Source organism: Balaenoptera borealis, assembly GCF_965194805.1.
Source record: "Balaenoptera borealis genome assembly, chromosome: 12".
NCBI lineage: Eukaryota > Metazoa > Chordata > Mammalia > Artiodactyla > Balaenopteridae > Balaenoptera > Balaenoptera borealis.
Window position 1 is genome coordinate 6,698,800 of NC_138869.1, and position 15,329 is coordinate 6,714,128.

At 47.0% G+C, this 15,329-nt stretch overlaps 1 protein-coding gene across 2 annotated transcripts in view; it reads right to left on the reverse strand.

Annotated features, from left to right (window-relative positions):
* The window catches only part of NUP210 (nucleoporin 210), a 106,473-nt gene that overhangs the window by 43,582 nt on the left and 47,562 nt on the right, over positions 1 to 15,329 (reverse strand). For both annotated transcript variants that reach the window (XM_082345179.1, XM_082345178.1), the window contains exons 14-15: positions 8,803 to 8,948; positions 987 to 1,208 (exon numbers count right to left, since the gene is read on the reverse strand). In XM_082345179.1, the coding sequence (XP_082201305.1) occupies positions 987 to 1,208; positions 8,803 to 8,948 (368 nt within the window). The remainder of the gene's footprint in view (positions 1 to 986; positions 1,209 to 8,802; positions 8,949 to 15,329) is intronic.

A 15,329-nucleotide genomic window follows, 5' to 3' on the forward strand; every position in this document is an offset into this window, starting at 1 on the left:
GGTGTGGCCGGCTTCATGAGGGTGCCTGGGGGCCGTGAGTGTGTGTGTGTGTGTGTGTGTGTGTGTGTGTGTGTGTGTGTGTGTGTGTGTGTGTGTGTGTGTGTGTTTTAACATCAACTGACATGCTTTGTACTAGTAAATAAACACAGAAAGGTGTTCTTCACTTCCCAAAAGAAATGGGCTCTCTCCTATCTTTCTTGATTCATGCTGGCCTCCTCACCCCTTGCTTTCTGTTTCCTGGCACCCTGGGAATGGAGGGTTACACCCCTACTATAATCAGACAAGTGTGCAGCCCTGAGCCTGGGACTGCCGGGCACAGGGGAACGGAGGGGCGAGCTGCTGCTCTATCCAGCCGATGCCGGCCCTGCAGGGACCACAGGTGCATTGTGCTCAGTCCACCCGGGCTAATTTTTTTGGTTTTCAGCATTAAAAAAAAAAATCAAGACACTTCATACACCTGAAGTTAATATAATATTATAAATCAACTATATTTCAATCTAAAAAAAAGATTTCACAGAAAAAAGTAGTGGGATTCTCGGCTCATCCTGAAACACCGAAAAGATCTGCCCACCCTGGGTCTGCAGTCTCACTCATCTATAATATTGATACCTGCCTGACCCTGGAGGCCTCCGACTTTGCGAGCCCGATCTCATCCCACCCGGACTTGACAGTGGGGAGTGCTGACACCCTGGAGCAAGAGGAGATTGCCCCCGGGTGTGGAAAGAGAGGCAGGACTGGCCAGCGTGTAGCGGGGTCCCAACTGCCGCACCCCGCTAGGCCCAGATGGTGCTCACTCAACCACCCCACCACTCTGATCCTCAGTCTGCCTGTCTGTGAAATGGGTACAACAGCCACGGCTGTCTCTCAGGGTTGCCTCGAGGAGTTAGATAAAATAATCCTGCGAGGCACAGCGGGGTACTCGGGGGACGTGACTTTCCATCCCTCGCTCTGGGCAAGGTGGGTCTGGGGGGTGGCCGCCCTCTCACCTGCTCTCCCAAGACCTGGCAGGTCACGAGGATCCAGTGTTGCTGGTGATTCCGGGCGGCAGGGGGCCCAAAGAGAGACAGACTGACGCTGTCCATGTCCTCAGAGGTGACGTTGCGGAAGAACTTGGAAGGTTCCAGGACCCAGGGTCTGGGACCCCCCTCGAAGAGCATCTCCTTTGAGGAGCCGAGGGTCACCAAGGCAACAGAGGAGGGGTCCACAGCCTGTGGGAGAAAAGAGGGGAAGGGTCAACGTCTCCCTGGGAGAGGCGAGCCTGCTAGGGCTGGGTGGGGGGCTCACTCTCTGGTCCTTGCTTTACTTGGTGCTCGATGTCCTGCCAGGAAATGATCTGTTTGGGCGTCTGTCTCCCCAACTGGCCTATAGGCTCATTAAAGGAAAGGCGTGTCTGTTTCCTTTCGTATCTGCAGCGTGATCTCAACCACATGAGAAATGAAAGACCGTACAGACAAACTGAAATATTTTTAAAAGAGTAAATTACAACTACACTGTGATACTATTTCTCTGCCATTTGATTAGCAAAGATCCAAAAGTCTAAGCACACACACTGCTGGTGAGTCTGTAGGGAAACACGCACTCTTTTATAAAATTAATTAACTTGTTTTTTGAGATATAATTGACATATAACATTATATTAGTTTCATTAGTACAACATAGTGTTTTGATATCGGTATATATTGCAAAATGATCACCACAATAAGTCTAATTAACATCTGTCACCACACAAAGTTACAATTTTTTTTTCTTGTGATGAGAACTTTTAAGATCTATTCTCTCAGTAATTTTCAAGAACAGTATTATTGAGAAACGTGTTCTATCCCGCTGGGGAGACAGGAAAATGGCACAACCCCAACAGAGGGAAATTTGGCAATATCTACTAAAATGACAGTCATATTTATCCCTTGTCCAAGCAACATTCCTTCTAGGAATGGACTCCGAAGATATGCCTTCATAAATATATAAAATATACGCACAGAGCTACGCATTACAGTATTATCTTTAAGAGCAAAAGCTTGGAAACAGCACAAAGACCCATCAGCAGGGGCCTAGTTAGGTAAACTGTGGTCTATCCATACGATGGAATGTCAAACAAAGATCTTCCCGTGTGGATGTGGAGAGATTTGCAGGTTATTTTCTTTATTTTCCAAGCAAAGAAGCAAGGTGCAGAACAGGATATCTAGCATACTACCTTTGAGTAAGAGAGGAACGGGCAGGGCATAAGAACATATAACCATTCTTGCTGACTTTTGCAAAAAGAGACACTGAAACTGTAAAATGGCAACTAATCAAAATAGTTTTTGACAAGAGGCAGGGAAGGGATGGAAGTGAGGCTTCTGGGTGTACTTTGAATACAGATTTAACTTGGGAACCACATAAACAACTTAGACAAAAAATAACGTTAAAAAAAGCAAACCCTAAAACTGAGAAGAAATGGAAACAAATGATTCTACCTGTGACAGGATGATCATCTCAATGCTGAGAAGACCAGACCTGCATCAATCCCCTCTTCTTGGACTAACTGACCTTAACCTCTTGTGATTCCCAATATCTTTTAGGCCAAGAGTTGCAAACACCTGTTAGCCCCAAGGTCCAACTCTGATTGGCTGGTAATGGCTATGGGAGTGGGGATCTGTGCTCCTGAGGCTGAATCAGTGCTTGGCAATAAAGGCAGCCAGGATTGATTAGCAATGTCTGCAGTGGGCACAGACAGGCACACACAGAAGCCGTGCCTGCATTAGACCAGAGTCCACAAAGGCAGAGTGACTTCTCGTTCAGAATCGCCAGTGTCCTAGGCACGTGGAGGTTACCAGGAACCCACATCAAGTAAGTCCTTGACAGCTTAATGCCCAGAACACACAGAATACTTGACTGTTACCTCCAGGCCCGCCTCCCCCAAGCCCTACTCACCTGGACCCCTTAAAGCCCTGTGAGTGTTCGTGCAGATCAGGGTACAGCGACCCGTCTCAGACCCTCTGCAGCGAAGACGCTGTGGGGATGTCATAAGCCTGGGCTGAGCCAAAGCCTCCCCCACCCAGCCAGTGCCAGCCTCCCCTGTTCCCTCCATTTTGGCCCACCGTGTTTGCCAGCCCGCTGCTGTGGTCATCTCTGCTGACCTGCTCATCAGACCCCTGATGCTCCGCTCAGCTCTTTCCATGCTCTCACCCCATGGGGGCTGCTTCCCCCAACTGCCAACAGCCTGAAGCCCTCGCAGGTACAGACTGATAACCTCTCAGCTGTCACCGCAGTCCTGGACCTGGAGCAGTGCCCCAGCCGGCTGCACCTCCGTATGGAGAGGGAATGTCACTGCGTGACAGCCTTAAGATGTCACATACCCTTGAGGATGGAGGCGGGTCGGGGCAAGGTGATGATCTGCCGAGGCCTGTGGGGCTCAGGTCTCCTTGGTTGGGTGCTAAACCCTTAGTAAAGAAAGGGCATCACTTGTCAGTGAGAATTCTGTCCTTTTGACTTTTTTTTTTGCAATATGAATAATCTTCTGAATTTGCTGTCAGCTCTCCAGACATCCCTCCTTGAACACGTGTGCACAGGTGTGTACACACACACAATTCCAAGGAGCCCCCCACAGACTCTACCTTGCTACATGCCCACCAAAGAAACCATCAACAGGGCCCTTTTCCTGCACGTGATGAGGGCCTTTGGCCCTTCCCCCCTAGACCACCCCTCCCTCCTCAAGACAGCTGCCCGGCCTGCTTCCGTGCTTCACTCAGGCCTCTGCGCAAACCTCCTCCTCAGGGAGGCCTTCTTGGATCCCCTGTCCAAGGCAGGACCTCCTGTCACCTGTTACCTCCCTTCCCAGCTGGACCGCCCTTCTCACCACCTGCCATCACTTCCTGTGTGTTCTTAAGTGCATTTGCTTCTCTGTCCCCACAGCTAGAATGAAGCTGTCACTCAGCTGTGTGACCTTAAGCAGGTTAATGTCTATAAGGCTCAGTCTCCCTTCCTATAAAATGGGTACAACGAGAACCCTGCCTCATGGGTTATCGCAGATTCAAGGGGGCATGAATGGGAGCCCTGAACACACGTGTAGCATATGCTCAGTAAATGGCCCCCACTACTGTCAACTGTCACCCCCATTTTGCAGATGGAAAGAGTGAAGCCCAGCAAGTGGAAGCAACTCGTCCAAGTTCACCCAGCTGGTGGGCCCGAGTCTGTTCCGACTCCAGATGCCCTGCTCTCATCCGCCTCATCACCACAACCAGAACAGCTCTGCTGTGGACAAAGCAGGTCACTGTAAACCTTGCAGCAGGATTTTTTCCTGACCAGCCCAATAGGAAAGAATGTGCAAAATTACCACATGTCCTATAATTAAAGCTGGAGAATGATCAATTATCACCTTGCTGTGTAATTCTCTTCCCATCCAGGCATAAAAGTGTCACCGAACCCTGTGCCAGGGAGATAGTTAATAATCAGCATGGCTAATGAAGGACACTGGTAAATCGTACCGGGGGTGTCAACACGCAGATACCAGAACAGGCCAAGCAGGAGAGGAGGGGCCCCGCATCGCAGTCGAGACCTTCTCTCTCAGGGACTCAATTTCCTGGTTTGCAAAACAGGAGGGCGTCTGGTCATCAAGAGGCCCTTAGCACCAGCAGTCTGCGTTTCCAGGAGATGGACTTACCTGCCTCAGTCCAGGATCCAGAGAAAAGGAGAGGGGAGGGGAGGGGAGGGGCAGTGGGAGGTGACAGTCTCCCCCGCCGCCCCAGCACCTGGCTGACCCATGAGGCTCCAGGGCGCACAGCCCACGCTGACATCACCGGGATGAAGGAGCCAGGCGGGGACCCCAGAACCCGGCACTCCAGGCCCCCAAAGGGTAACCCGCAGGGGGGGTGACAGTGTACCCCAAACTGCTGCAGCCAACCGGGCTGAAGAGGAAGTGGGGTGTTGGCCGTGAAGGGAGTTAGGGAACCAGCAAGACAGCCCCCCTCTGTCTGCGGGCCAATTAGACAGAAGAGGTTATAGAGGTAAGTCGGGCCAGGGGGTGGGGTGAGGGGCTGGGGAGTGGCACCTGGAAGATCTGGGGAGGGTCTTTCTTCTGCCACTGGGGGGGTCTCCTTACAATGTGCTTCCAAGACACGGCCACTCACCCTCCCTGCCAGCAGCAGGGGTCTCATGGGTGTGACTGTCCTTCCCTGACCTCACCCGCTGCCCACGGCTGCATGAGAACATCCAGCTCCTAACGCATCTAAACCCTCGCTCGACCTGACCCAGGGAGCCCCACAGTCTCATGCCCCACCCCGAGATACACACACTCCTTCCGGTGCCCCACCAGCCGAGCTTCCTGCCTTCACACTCTCCTTCTGCTTCTGCGTTCATAGGTGACCTGTGCCCAGGGGACTCTTCGTTACCTCTACTACGCTCACTGTGTTTGTCTGCACGTCTGCATTCCTCACAGATGGGCCGCCTCCCAGGGCACAGAGGGTGAGCTATTCCCCTAGATCTGTCTCCCCACCCTGAGCCTTGTACTAACAAAGCACCAGGGACTGCCTGCAGAGTGAACTGGCAAGCACAGGCTGGAAAAGAACTCTTAGCTGCCTTTCCAGTTTCCACACTCCTCTCTTCCTCAGAGAAGGAACTTCCATTTTATTAGGGTGGTAAATTGCCCAGCTGAAAGGATTCCCCAGTCTCTTACAGCTAGCTGTGGCCGGCAGATTAAGTTCCGGCCAATGAGGTGCAGGTGGAAGCTGCTCTTTTAAACTTCTGACAAGGTTACTACAGGAAACTAACTCGGCTGAGAGATGAGCTCTTTCCTCTTCTGGCTATATGGAATGCAGATGTGATAGCTGCAGCTCCAGCAGCCACTTTAGAGCATGAGGCAACTTTGAGGATGAAATCCACATATTAGGATGATGAGGTAGAAAGACAGAAACCTGGGTCCCTGATGACTACAGAGCTGCCACACTAGACCTGTGTGAAACCTCTCATGTGAAAGAGGAATAAACTCTGTATTCATTAAGCCACTGTTATTTTGGGTTTTGTTACTTGCAAATACACCTAATCTTAATAGATATCAAGGCACAAGACAGATGAGAGAAGAGACACATATCCTGTTCTTTTCCTTATAATTTCTCCAGTCAGGAAGCCACCTTTACTGGGGACATGTCCACCTTATCTTCATCCTTACACCCCAGCTTGGGACAGTGAGCTCGGGGGTTGGCCCCTGATGCTCCACCAAACACCCAGATAATCAGACCATGTGGTCATCTGGACAAGCACCCAGGAGGGGTCCTGAAGAACCTCCTACCCAGGCTCCGTCACACGGCTGGCTGTGGCAGGGCCTCCCCAGGATGACCGCTGCCATCTTAGGGATTTTAGTTTTCTCTCAGCCCTGCTCCCTGAGCCCTCTCACCTCCAGGGTCCTGATCAGTGAGAGGATCTTGACCTTTCAATTTTATGCTGCCATCTTTCCTTCCTCTACCCTCTCTATCACCCTTTCAACCCTTTACTTTTTCCATGGCATGCATATACAAAATACATTACTTATTAGTTTATTTACTGTCTGTCTCTACCTCTGTCTCTGCTACAATGTCAGTTCATGAGGAAAAGGATTTCTGTGTGGTTTTTTGCACTGTTGTATCCCTAAGGTTTAGAGCAGGGACTGGCACCTATGAGTAGGTATTCATATATATTTTGGTTTGGGGGATCAGGAGACCTTGGATTCAGCCCTAGCTAGGTAACCCTGGACACATTTCCCCACTCATTCCTTCTAAATGAAACAACTCTTCTCAAAAAATTAAAAACAGAACTACCACATGACCCAACAATTCCCATAAATACTTATGGGCATTCATCCAAAGGAAAGAAAAACACTTACTTTAAAGGAAATCTGTACCCCATGTTCATAGCAACGTGATTTACAATAGCCAAGATATGGAAACAACTTAAATGCCCATCAATGGATGAATGAATAAAGAATATGTGACAGGGCTTCCCTGGTGGCGCAGTGGTTGAGAATCTGCCTGCCAATGCAGGGGACACGGGTTCGAGCCCTGGTCTGGGAAGATCCCACATGCCGCGGAGCAACTGGGCCCGTGAGCCACAACTACTGAGCCTGAGCGTCTGGAGCCTCTGCTCCGCAACAAGAGAGGCCGCGATAGTGAGAGGCCCGCGCACCGCGATGAAGAGTGGCCCCCACTAGCCACAACTGGAGAAAGCCCTCACAGAAATGAAGACCCAACACAGCCAAAAATAAAAATAATAAATAAATAATAAATTAAAAATTAAAAAAAAAAAGAATATGTGACATATATATATATATGTAGATATACAGATATAGATATAATGAAATATTATTCACCCATAAAAAGAAGGAAATTCTGCCATTTGCAACAACATGGATGGACCCTGAGGGTCTCACACTAAGTGAAATAAACCAAGACAGAGAAAGACAAATACCTTATGATCTCACTTATAAATGCAATCTAGAAACAAAAAAACAAAAACCACAAGCTCATAGGAACAGAGAACAGACTGGTGGTTGCCAGAGGCAGGAATTGGGGGCAAAACGGGTGAAAGTGGTCAAAAAGTACAAACTTCCAATTACAAAATAAGTAAGTCCTGGGGATGTGAGGTACAGCATGGCGACTATAGCTAGTAACACTGTGCTGCGTATTTGAAAGCTGCTAAGAGGGTAGATCTTAAAAGTTCTCATCACACACACAAAAAATTTGTAACAATGTGTGGTGATGGCTGTTAACTAGACTTATTGTGCTGATCATTTCACAACAGATACAAATATTGAATCACTACGTTGTACTAAGGAAACTAACACAATGTTATATGTCAATTATATCTCAATAAAAAATCCAAAACAACCCTTGGTTGTCCTCTGCTCTGTATCAGGCAGTATGCCCAGGGCTAGGGGTGCAGCGATGAAGAATTCTTACGTCACTGAGCTTGCTTTTAATGGCTGACGGGGAGAAGAAAATGCATCCCAAAGCAAGGGGACCAGAGCCATCCTAGAGGCTGGGACTGGTGCCCGGGAAATGCAAGTGCTGACTGGCCCAGCCTGGGAGGCCCGCCCCACAGGAGGGGAAGACCCACGCTCCCCGGGCCTCCCGAGTGAGGCTGCCTGGCCTCGCCCTGGAGGAAGGGCCAGGTCTCCCTTGTTCACACAGTAACAGCTAACCCTTATTGAGCGCTCAATACCTCCTAGGGACGGTTCTCAGCCCACTTGGTTCGTTAGCTCAGCTCATCCTCACCACAACCCTGGGAGGCAGGTGCTGTATTAGCCCCGTTTCCAGGCAGGGAAACTGAGGCCCAGGGAAATTACATCAGCCAAAGTCACAGAGTTGGTGTTGGACCTGGATTAAACTCGGGAGTTGGTGTCAAACAAAGGCAGCATGGTCTGAGTAGGAACACGCTAAATGCCTTCTGCACGGATACGCACGGGGGACCCAGGCGCTGATGGTTACCTGGCATCACGTGAGTGGCACGTCCAGACCTGACCCAGGGCCCCGAGGCCCCAGAATCTGCACCACGTGCCAGGGCCATTGTCCCCACCCCAGGGTTCTGTGGAGACCCTGCAGGGTGACTCTGTACTGGACCAGGAGCCCCTCTGTTCCGATCCCTGTGGGAATCATTTCATCCACAGAGATGTCGGCACTCACTGTCTGCCATCAGGGAGGCCCTGCTCTTGCTACATACTCCTGACTTCAGCTTGACAATCACCTCTGTAGCTGTCCCCAAAGCTATTCTGAACAATCAATGTTTTAACACACATTCACCAGAACAGATGGATAATTCCCATCAGGGAAGGAGGGGAGGGCAGGGCCTGGGGCTCACCTTGAGGGGCAGGTAGGCGGCAATGGTGATGCGGGCGCTCAGGTGGATGTGGCCGTGCTTGTAGCTCACTAGGAGCGCGGTATAGCCCTGGGCCTCTGCCCTCACCGTGACACCGCTGCAGTGCTCAGGCCCCGGCCGCAGCCTCCCTGCAAGAAGAGAACCACGAGGTCACTGAGACCTTGCCTCTGCCGGGAAAGACAGGACAGGCTGACCGCCCTCTTCCACTCTGGGCTTGAAACGAATCTTTTTAACTTACCATTTTAAAGTATAATTCCCATACCAAAAAGCACATGACACATTGTAAGCACACAACTCACAATCTTCCCCCCACAAGCTGAACACGCCCTGTTTCCAGGACCAGGATCAAGAAACAGTATGACCTGCACACTACCCCTGGAATCTCCTGGGGACCCTTCTGGTCAGGAGCCCCTCCCCAGAGGAAAACCACTGTTCACTGACTTCTAAGAGCACAGCTGAATTCTGCTGGCTCTGGAATCCATACGAAGGGAACCGCCTTGGTACCTGCCCTCTTCAACTCAACACTGGCGCTGAGATTCCACCTTACGTTTCGCACGCTGTAGATCTTCCATTCACATTTGTGCGTTATGCTGCTGTGTGAATGGACAGCGGTTTCTCCACGCTGCAGGGACCACGCAGGGCTGCGGTGCGTCACGCTGCTGTGCGCGTGTGTGCGTGTTTCTTTGGGGACGTATTCACCTCTTCGGAGGGGTGCACCCCGAGGAGTGGGAGCGCAGATAATGGGTGTGTGAGCTCAGCTTTCCTCATTATCGTCAATTATCTTTCCCCAAATGGCTGATGGACTTATGCTGCCTCTAGTGGCTGTGAAACATCCCTGCCAATCCTTGGTAAATATTTTCCGTCTTTTATTAATTAAAAAAAATTCTGGTAAAATACACATTAACATAAACTTTTACCATGGTAACAATGTTTCCAGTTCAGTGGCATTAGGTACATTCACACTATTGTGAACCAGCACCACCACCCATCTCTAGACCACTCTTCATCTTGCAAAACTGAAACTCTGAACCCATTAAATATAACTTCCCAACCCTCACCCCCTCCAGCTCCTGGCAACCACCATTCTACTGCCTGTCTATATGAATTAATGCTGCTATAAACATGGACATACAAATATTTCATCAAGATTCTGCTTGTAATTATTTTGGGTATATGCCCAGAAATGGGATTGCTGGATCATATGGTGGTTTACTGTTTTTTTTCTTTATTTTTTTGGCTGCATCAGGTCTTAGTTTTCGCACACGGGATCTTTGCTGAGGCGTGCAGGATTTTTCATTGCGGCATGCAAGCTTCTCTCTAGTTGTGGCGTGTGGGCTTCTCTCTCTAGTTGTGGCACGTGGGTTTTCTCTCTCTAGTTGTGGCACCGGGCTCCAGGGCACATGGGCTCTGTAGTTTGCGGCATGCGGGCTCTTTCATTGAGGCCCGCGAGCTCAGTAGTTGCAGCACGTGGGCTTAGTTGCCCCAGGGCATGTGGGATCTTAGTTCCCCGACCAGGGATCGAACTTGCATCACCTGCGTTGGAAGGCGGATTCTTTACCACTGGACCACCAGGGAAGTCCCCCATGTTTAACTTTTTCATGACCCTCCATACTGTTTTCCACAGTGGCTGCACCATAATACATTCCCACCAACAGAGCACAAGGGTTTTAATATCTCCACATCCTCACCAACACTTGTTTTTTTTCTTTCTTTTTGGTAGGAGCCATCCTAAAGGGGTTTAGGTGGTATCTCACTGTGGTCTTAATTTGAATTTATATCATGATTAGAGATGCTGAATTTATATCATGATTAGAGATGATCTCTTCATATACTGGTTGGCCATTTGTATATCATCTTTAGAGCAATGTCTATTCAAGTCCTTCATCCATTTTTTTCATTAGGTTATTTGTTTTATTATTGTCAACTTGTAGGAGTTCTTTATATATTCTATAAATTTATTTATTTATTTATTTATTTTTGGCTGCGTTGGGTCTTTGCTGCTGCGCACAGGCTTTCTCTAGTTGCGGCAAGTGGGGGCTACTCTTCGTTGTGGTGTGCGGGCTTCTCCTTGTGGTGGCTTCTCTTGTTGCAAAGCACTGGCTCTAGACGCCTGGGCTTCAGTAGTTGTGGCACACGGGCTCAGTAGTTGTGGCACACGGGCTTAGTTGCTCCGCGATATGTGGGATCTTCCCGGACCAGGGATCAAACCCATGTCCCCTGCATTGGCAGGCGGATTGTTAACCACTGCACCACCAGGGAAGTCCCATAAATTCTAGATATGAACCCCATATCAGACATATGATTTGCAAATATTTTCTCCCTTCCATAGGTTGCCTTTTATTTTTAAGACTTTTTTAGTGCAGTTTTAGTTCACAGAAAAATTAAGAGAAAGGCACAGAGATGTCCTATGTACTCCCTACCCTCATATATACATAGCCTCCCCCATTATCAACATCCTCTCCCAAAGTGGTACACTTGTTACAACTGATGCTCCTACACTGACACACCACAATCACTGCAAGTCCACAGTTCATATTAGGGCTCCCTCTTGGTGTTGTGCACACTATGGGTTTTCACAAATGTGTAAGGACATATATCCGTCATTACAGTATCACACAGAGTATTTTCTGGGCTCTCTATTCTATTCCATCGGTCTGTAAGTCTGTGCAAATGCCACTCTGTTTTGATTACTGTAACTTGTATTAAGTCCTGAAAATGGGAATAAGAATGAGATCTCCAAGTTTGTTCTTTTTTCAGCATTGTTTTTGCTATTGCGGATCCTTTGAGATTCTGTATGAATGCTATTTTTCTGAATTCATTTTACACCTAAGAGTTTTTTTGGTGGAATCTTTAGGGTTTTCACGTATAAGATCATGTTATTTGCAAACAGATAAGTTTACATCTTCCTTTCCAATTTTGGGTCTTTCATTTCCTTTTCTTGCTTAATAGCTCTGGCTAGGACGTCCAGTATTATGTTGAAGTGGTGATAGCAGGCAACCTTGTCTTGTTCCTGATCTTAGGGTAAAAGCTTTCAGCCATTCACCATGGAGCATGATGTTAGCTGTGGGTTTTTCTTATATGGCTTTTATTACGTTCATGTAGTTTCCTTCTCTTCCCAGTTTGTAGGTTGATTTTACCATAAAAATGCTTTGAGATTTGTCAACTGATTTTTCTGCATCAATTGAGATAATCATGCGGTTTTCTTCCTACATTCTGTTAATGTGGTGTATCACATCAGTTTTAGACTATTGAAACAATGCATTCCAGGAATAAATCCCACCTGGTCATGGTGTTTAATCCTTTTAATATGTTGCTGAATGCAGTTTGCTAGTATTTTGTTGAGGATTTGTCCATCCATGTGCATAAGGGATATTGGTCTGTACTTTTCTTGTAGTATCTTTGTCTGGCTTTGGTATCAGGATAATGCCAGCTTCACAGAATGAGTTAGGATGTGTTCCCTCTAATGTTTTAGAAGAACGATAAGTGTTAGTTCTTTATTTCACCTGTGAAGCCATCAGGTCCAAGGATTTTCTTTGTCAGGAAGCTTTTGATTACTGATTCAGTCACCTTGCTAGTAATGAGTCTATCCAGATTTTCTATTTCTTTGTGACTCGGTCTAGGCAGGTCTTGTATTTCTAGGAATTTGTCGTGTTATCCAGGTTATCCAATTCGTTAGGGTACAATTGTTCATAATCCTTTTTATTTCTCCACAGTCAGCGATAATGTCTCCACCTTCACTTCTATTTTAATAGTTTGTCTCCTCTTTTTTTCTTAGTCAGTCTAGCTAACAGTCTGCCAACCTTGCTAATCTTTCCAAAGCACCAACTTTGGGTTCTGTTGATTTTCTCTATTGCTTTCCTATTCTCTGTTTTACCTCTGCTCTAATCTTTATTGTCAGCTTCCTTCTGCTAGCTTTGGGTTTAATTTGTTCTTCTTTTTTTAGTTTTCTAAGTTGCACAAAGTGAGGTTATTGATTTGAGATCTTGTTTTTCAGTGTAAGCATTTATAGCTATAAATTATCCTCTTAGCACTGTTTTGCTGTGTCCCTAAGTTTGGTACGTCCTGTTTCGTTTTCCTTCATCTCCAAGTAATTTCTAATTCCCCTTGTGATTTCTTTGACAAAATTGTTCTTTATGAGTATGTTATGTAATTTCCACAAATTTGTGAATTTTCCACTTTTCCTCTGTTACTGATTTCTAACGTCCTCCTGTTGTGGTTGGAGAAGATACCTTGTATGATATCTATCTTTTAAAATCTACTAAGACATAAATTGTACTCTAACACGTGGTCTGTCCTGGAGAAGGCCCCACGTGCACTTGTGTGTTGTGTTGGTGGGTAGGGTCGCATGTGTCTTAGATCTGGTTGGTTCATTGTGTTGTTCAAGTCCTCTACTTCCTCGCTCATCTTCTGTCTGGTTGTTCTATCCATCCCTGAGTGTGGGGTATTGAAGGCTCCAACTCTTATGTAGAACCGACTATTTCTCCCTCAGTTATGCCAATTTTCACTTCATATATCTTGATGATCTGTCATTAGGGGCGAAAATGTTTACAGTTTTATATTCTAGCTGTACTGAATATACAGTGTTTTCTTTGTCTCTTGTAACAGTTTCTGATTTAAAGTCTATTTGTCTGATGTTAGTATGACCACAATGCTCTCTTATGGTTACTGTTTGCATGGCATGGACTGTCTTTTTCAATCCTTTCATGTTCAACTTTTTTGTGTCTTTTTTTAAATTTATTTTTTATTTTTGGCTGCATTGGGTCTTCGTTGCTGTGTGCAGGCTTTCTCTAGTTGTGGCGAGCGGGGCTACTCTTCGTTGTGGTGCGTGGGCTTCTCATTGTGGTGGCTTCTCTCGTTGAGGAGCACAGGCTCTAGGCGTGTGGGCTTCAGTAGTTGTGGCTCGCGGGCTGTAGAGCGCAGGCTCAGTAGTTGTGGCGCGTGGGCTTAGTTGCTCCGCGGCATGTGGGATCTTCCCGGAGCAGGGCTGGAACCCATGTCCCCTGCATTGGCAGGCAGATTCTTAACCACTGCGCCAGCAGGGAAGTCCCAACTTTCTTGTGTCTTTGGAACTAAAATGAGTCTCTTATAGATAGCATGGCGGGATCATACATTTTAATCCATTCTGCCAATCTGCCTTTTGTTTGGAGAATTTCATCCATTTACAGTTAAAATAATTACTAAAGACATTTCTTTTATTTTGCTGTTTGTTTTCTATATGCCTTTTGGCTCTTTTGTCCTTCATTTCCTGCATGGCCATCTTCTTTTGCTCTTAGCTGATTTTTTGTAGTGAATCATTTTACTGCCCTTCTCATTTCCTATTGTGTGTATTCTATGGCTATTTTCTTTCTGGTTACCATAGGATTACATTTAACATCCTAAAGTTATAATGTGTAATGCCAATTTACACCAGTTTAACTTCAATAACATATAAAAACTCTGCTCCTGTACAGCTCTGACCCCACCCCCTTTCAGTTACTGATGTCACAGAATTACACCTTTATGCATCGTGTGTCCAAAAACAGACTAACTGGGTTTTTAAAAAATACATTAGTCTTGGGGCTTCCCTGGTGGCACAGTGGTTGAGAATCTGCCTGCCAATGCAGGGGACACGGGTTCGAGCCCTGGTCTGGGAAGATCCCACATGCCGCGGAGCAACTAGGCCCGTGAGCCATAACTACTGAGCCTGCGCATCTGGAGCTTGTGCTCCGCAACAAGAGAGGCCGCGACAGTGAGAGGCCCGTGCACCGCAATGAAGAGTGGTCCCCGCTTGCCGCAACTAGAGAAAGCCCTTGCACAGAAACGAAGACCCAACACAGCAAAAATAAATAAATAAATAAAGGCATGATCAATTCTCAAATAAATATTAAAAACAAAACAAAACAGTAGTCTCTTAAATCAAGTATGAAACAAACAGTGGAGCTACCAACTGAAGTTACAATAGCACCAGCTTTTCTAATCATCTGTGTATTTACTTAATTTCTTCACGGGGCTTTGTCCTTCATTTCAACCTGAAGGATGCCCCTCGTTGCAGCCAGGTCTGGTGGTAGAGGTCGCTCAGCTTTGGTTGATCTGGGAAAGTCTAAATTTCTCCCTCAGTTCTGAAGGACAGTTTTGCCAGATATAGGATTCTTGGTTGACTGCTTTTTTCCTTCAACACTTTGAATACATCAAGCCCACACCGTCTGGCCTCCAAGGTTTCTGATGAGAAATCTCCTGATCTTACTGGAGAAAATCAGATGAAAACTAACTTCCTCTCAGCTCTATAGATGTTAACAATGTACCTTCACACCCAGGCCAGGTCTCTACTCGTCTTCCATGCAGTTTCTTCATATGCATTACTTCCTGGAGCCGATAGTTCTTAGAATTGATAGTAAATGAATTCCCATTTAAATGCTAGTCTAATTGTTTCCTCTGTGTGGGTTAGTTGGATTGTGAGCTTCACAAGGGGAAGTTCTGGAATCACCCCTCAACATCCCAGGTTTTCAAATACTATGTATTCGACATAATAA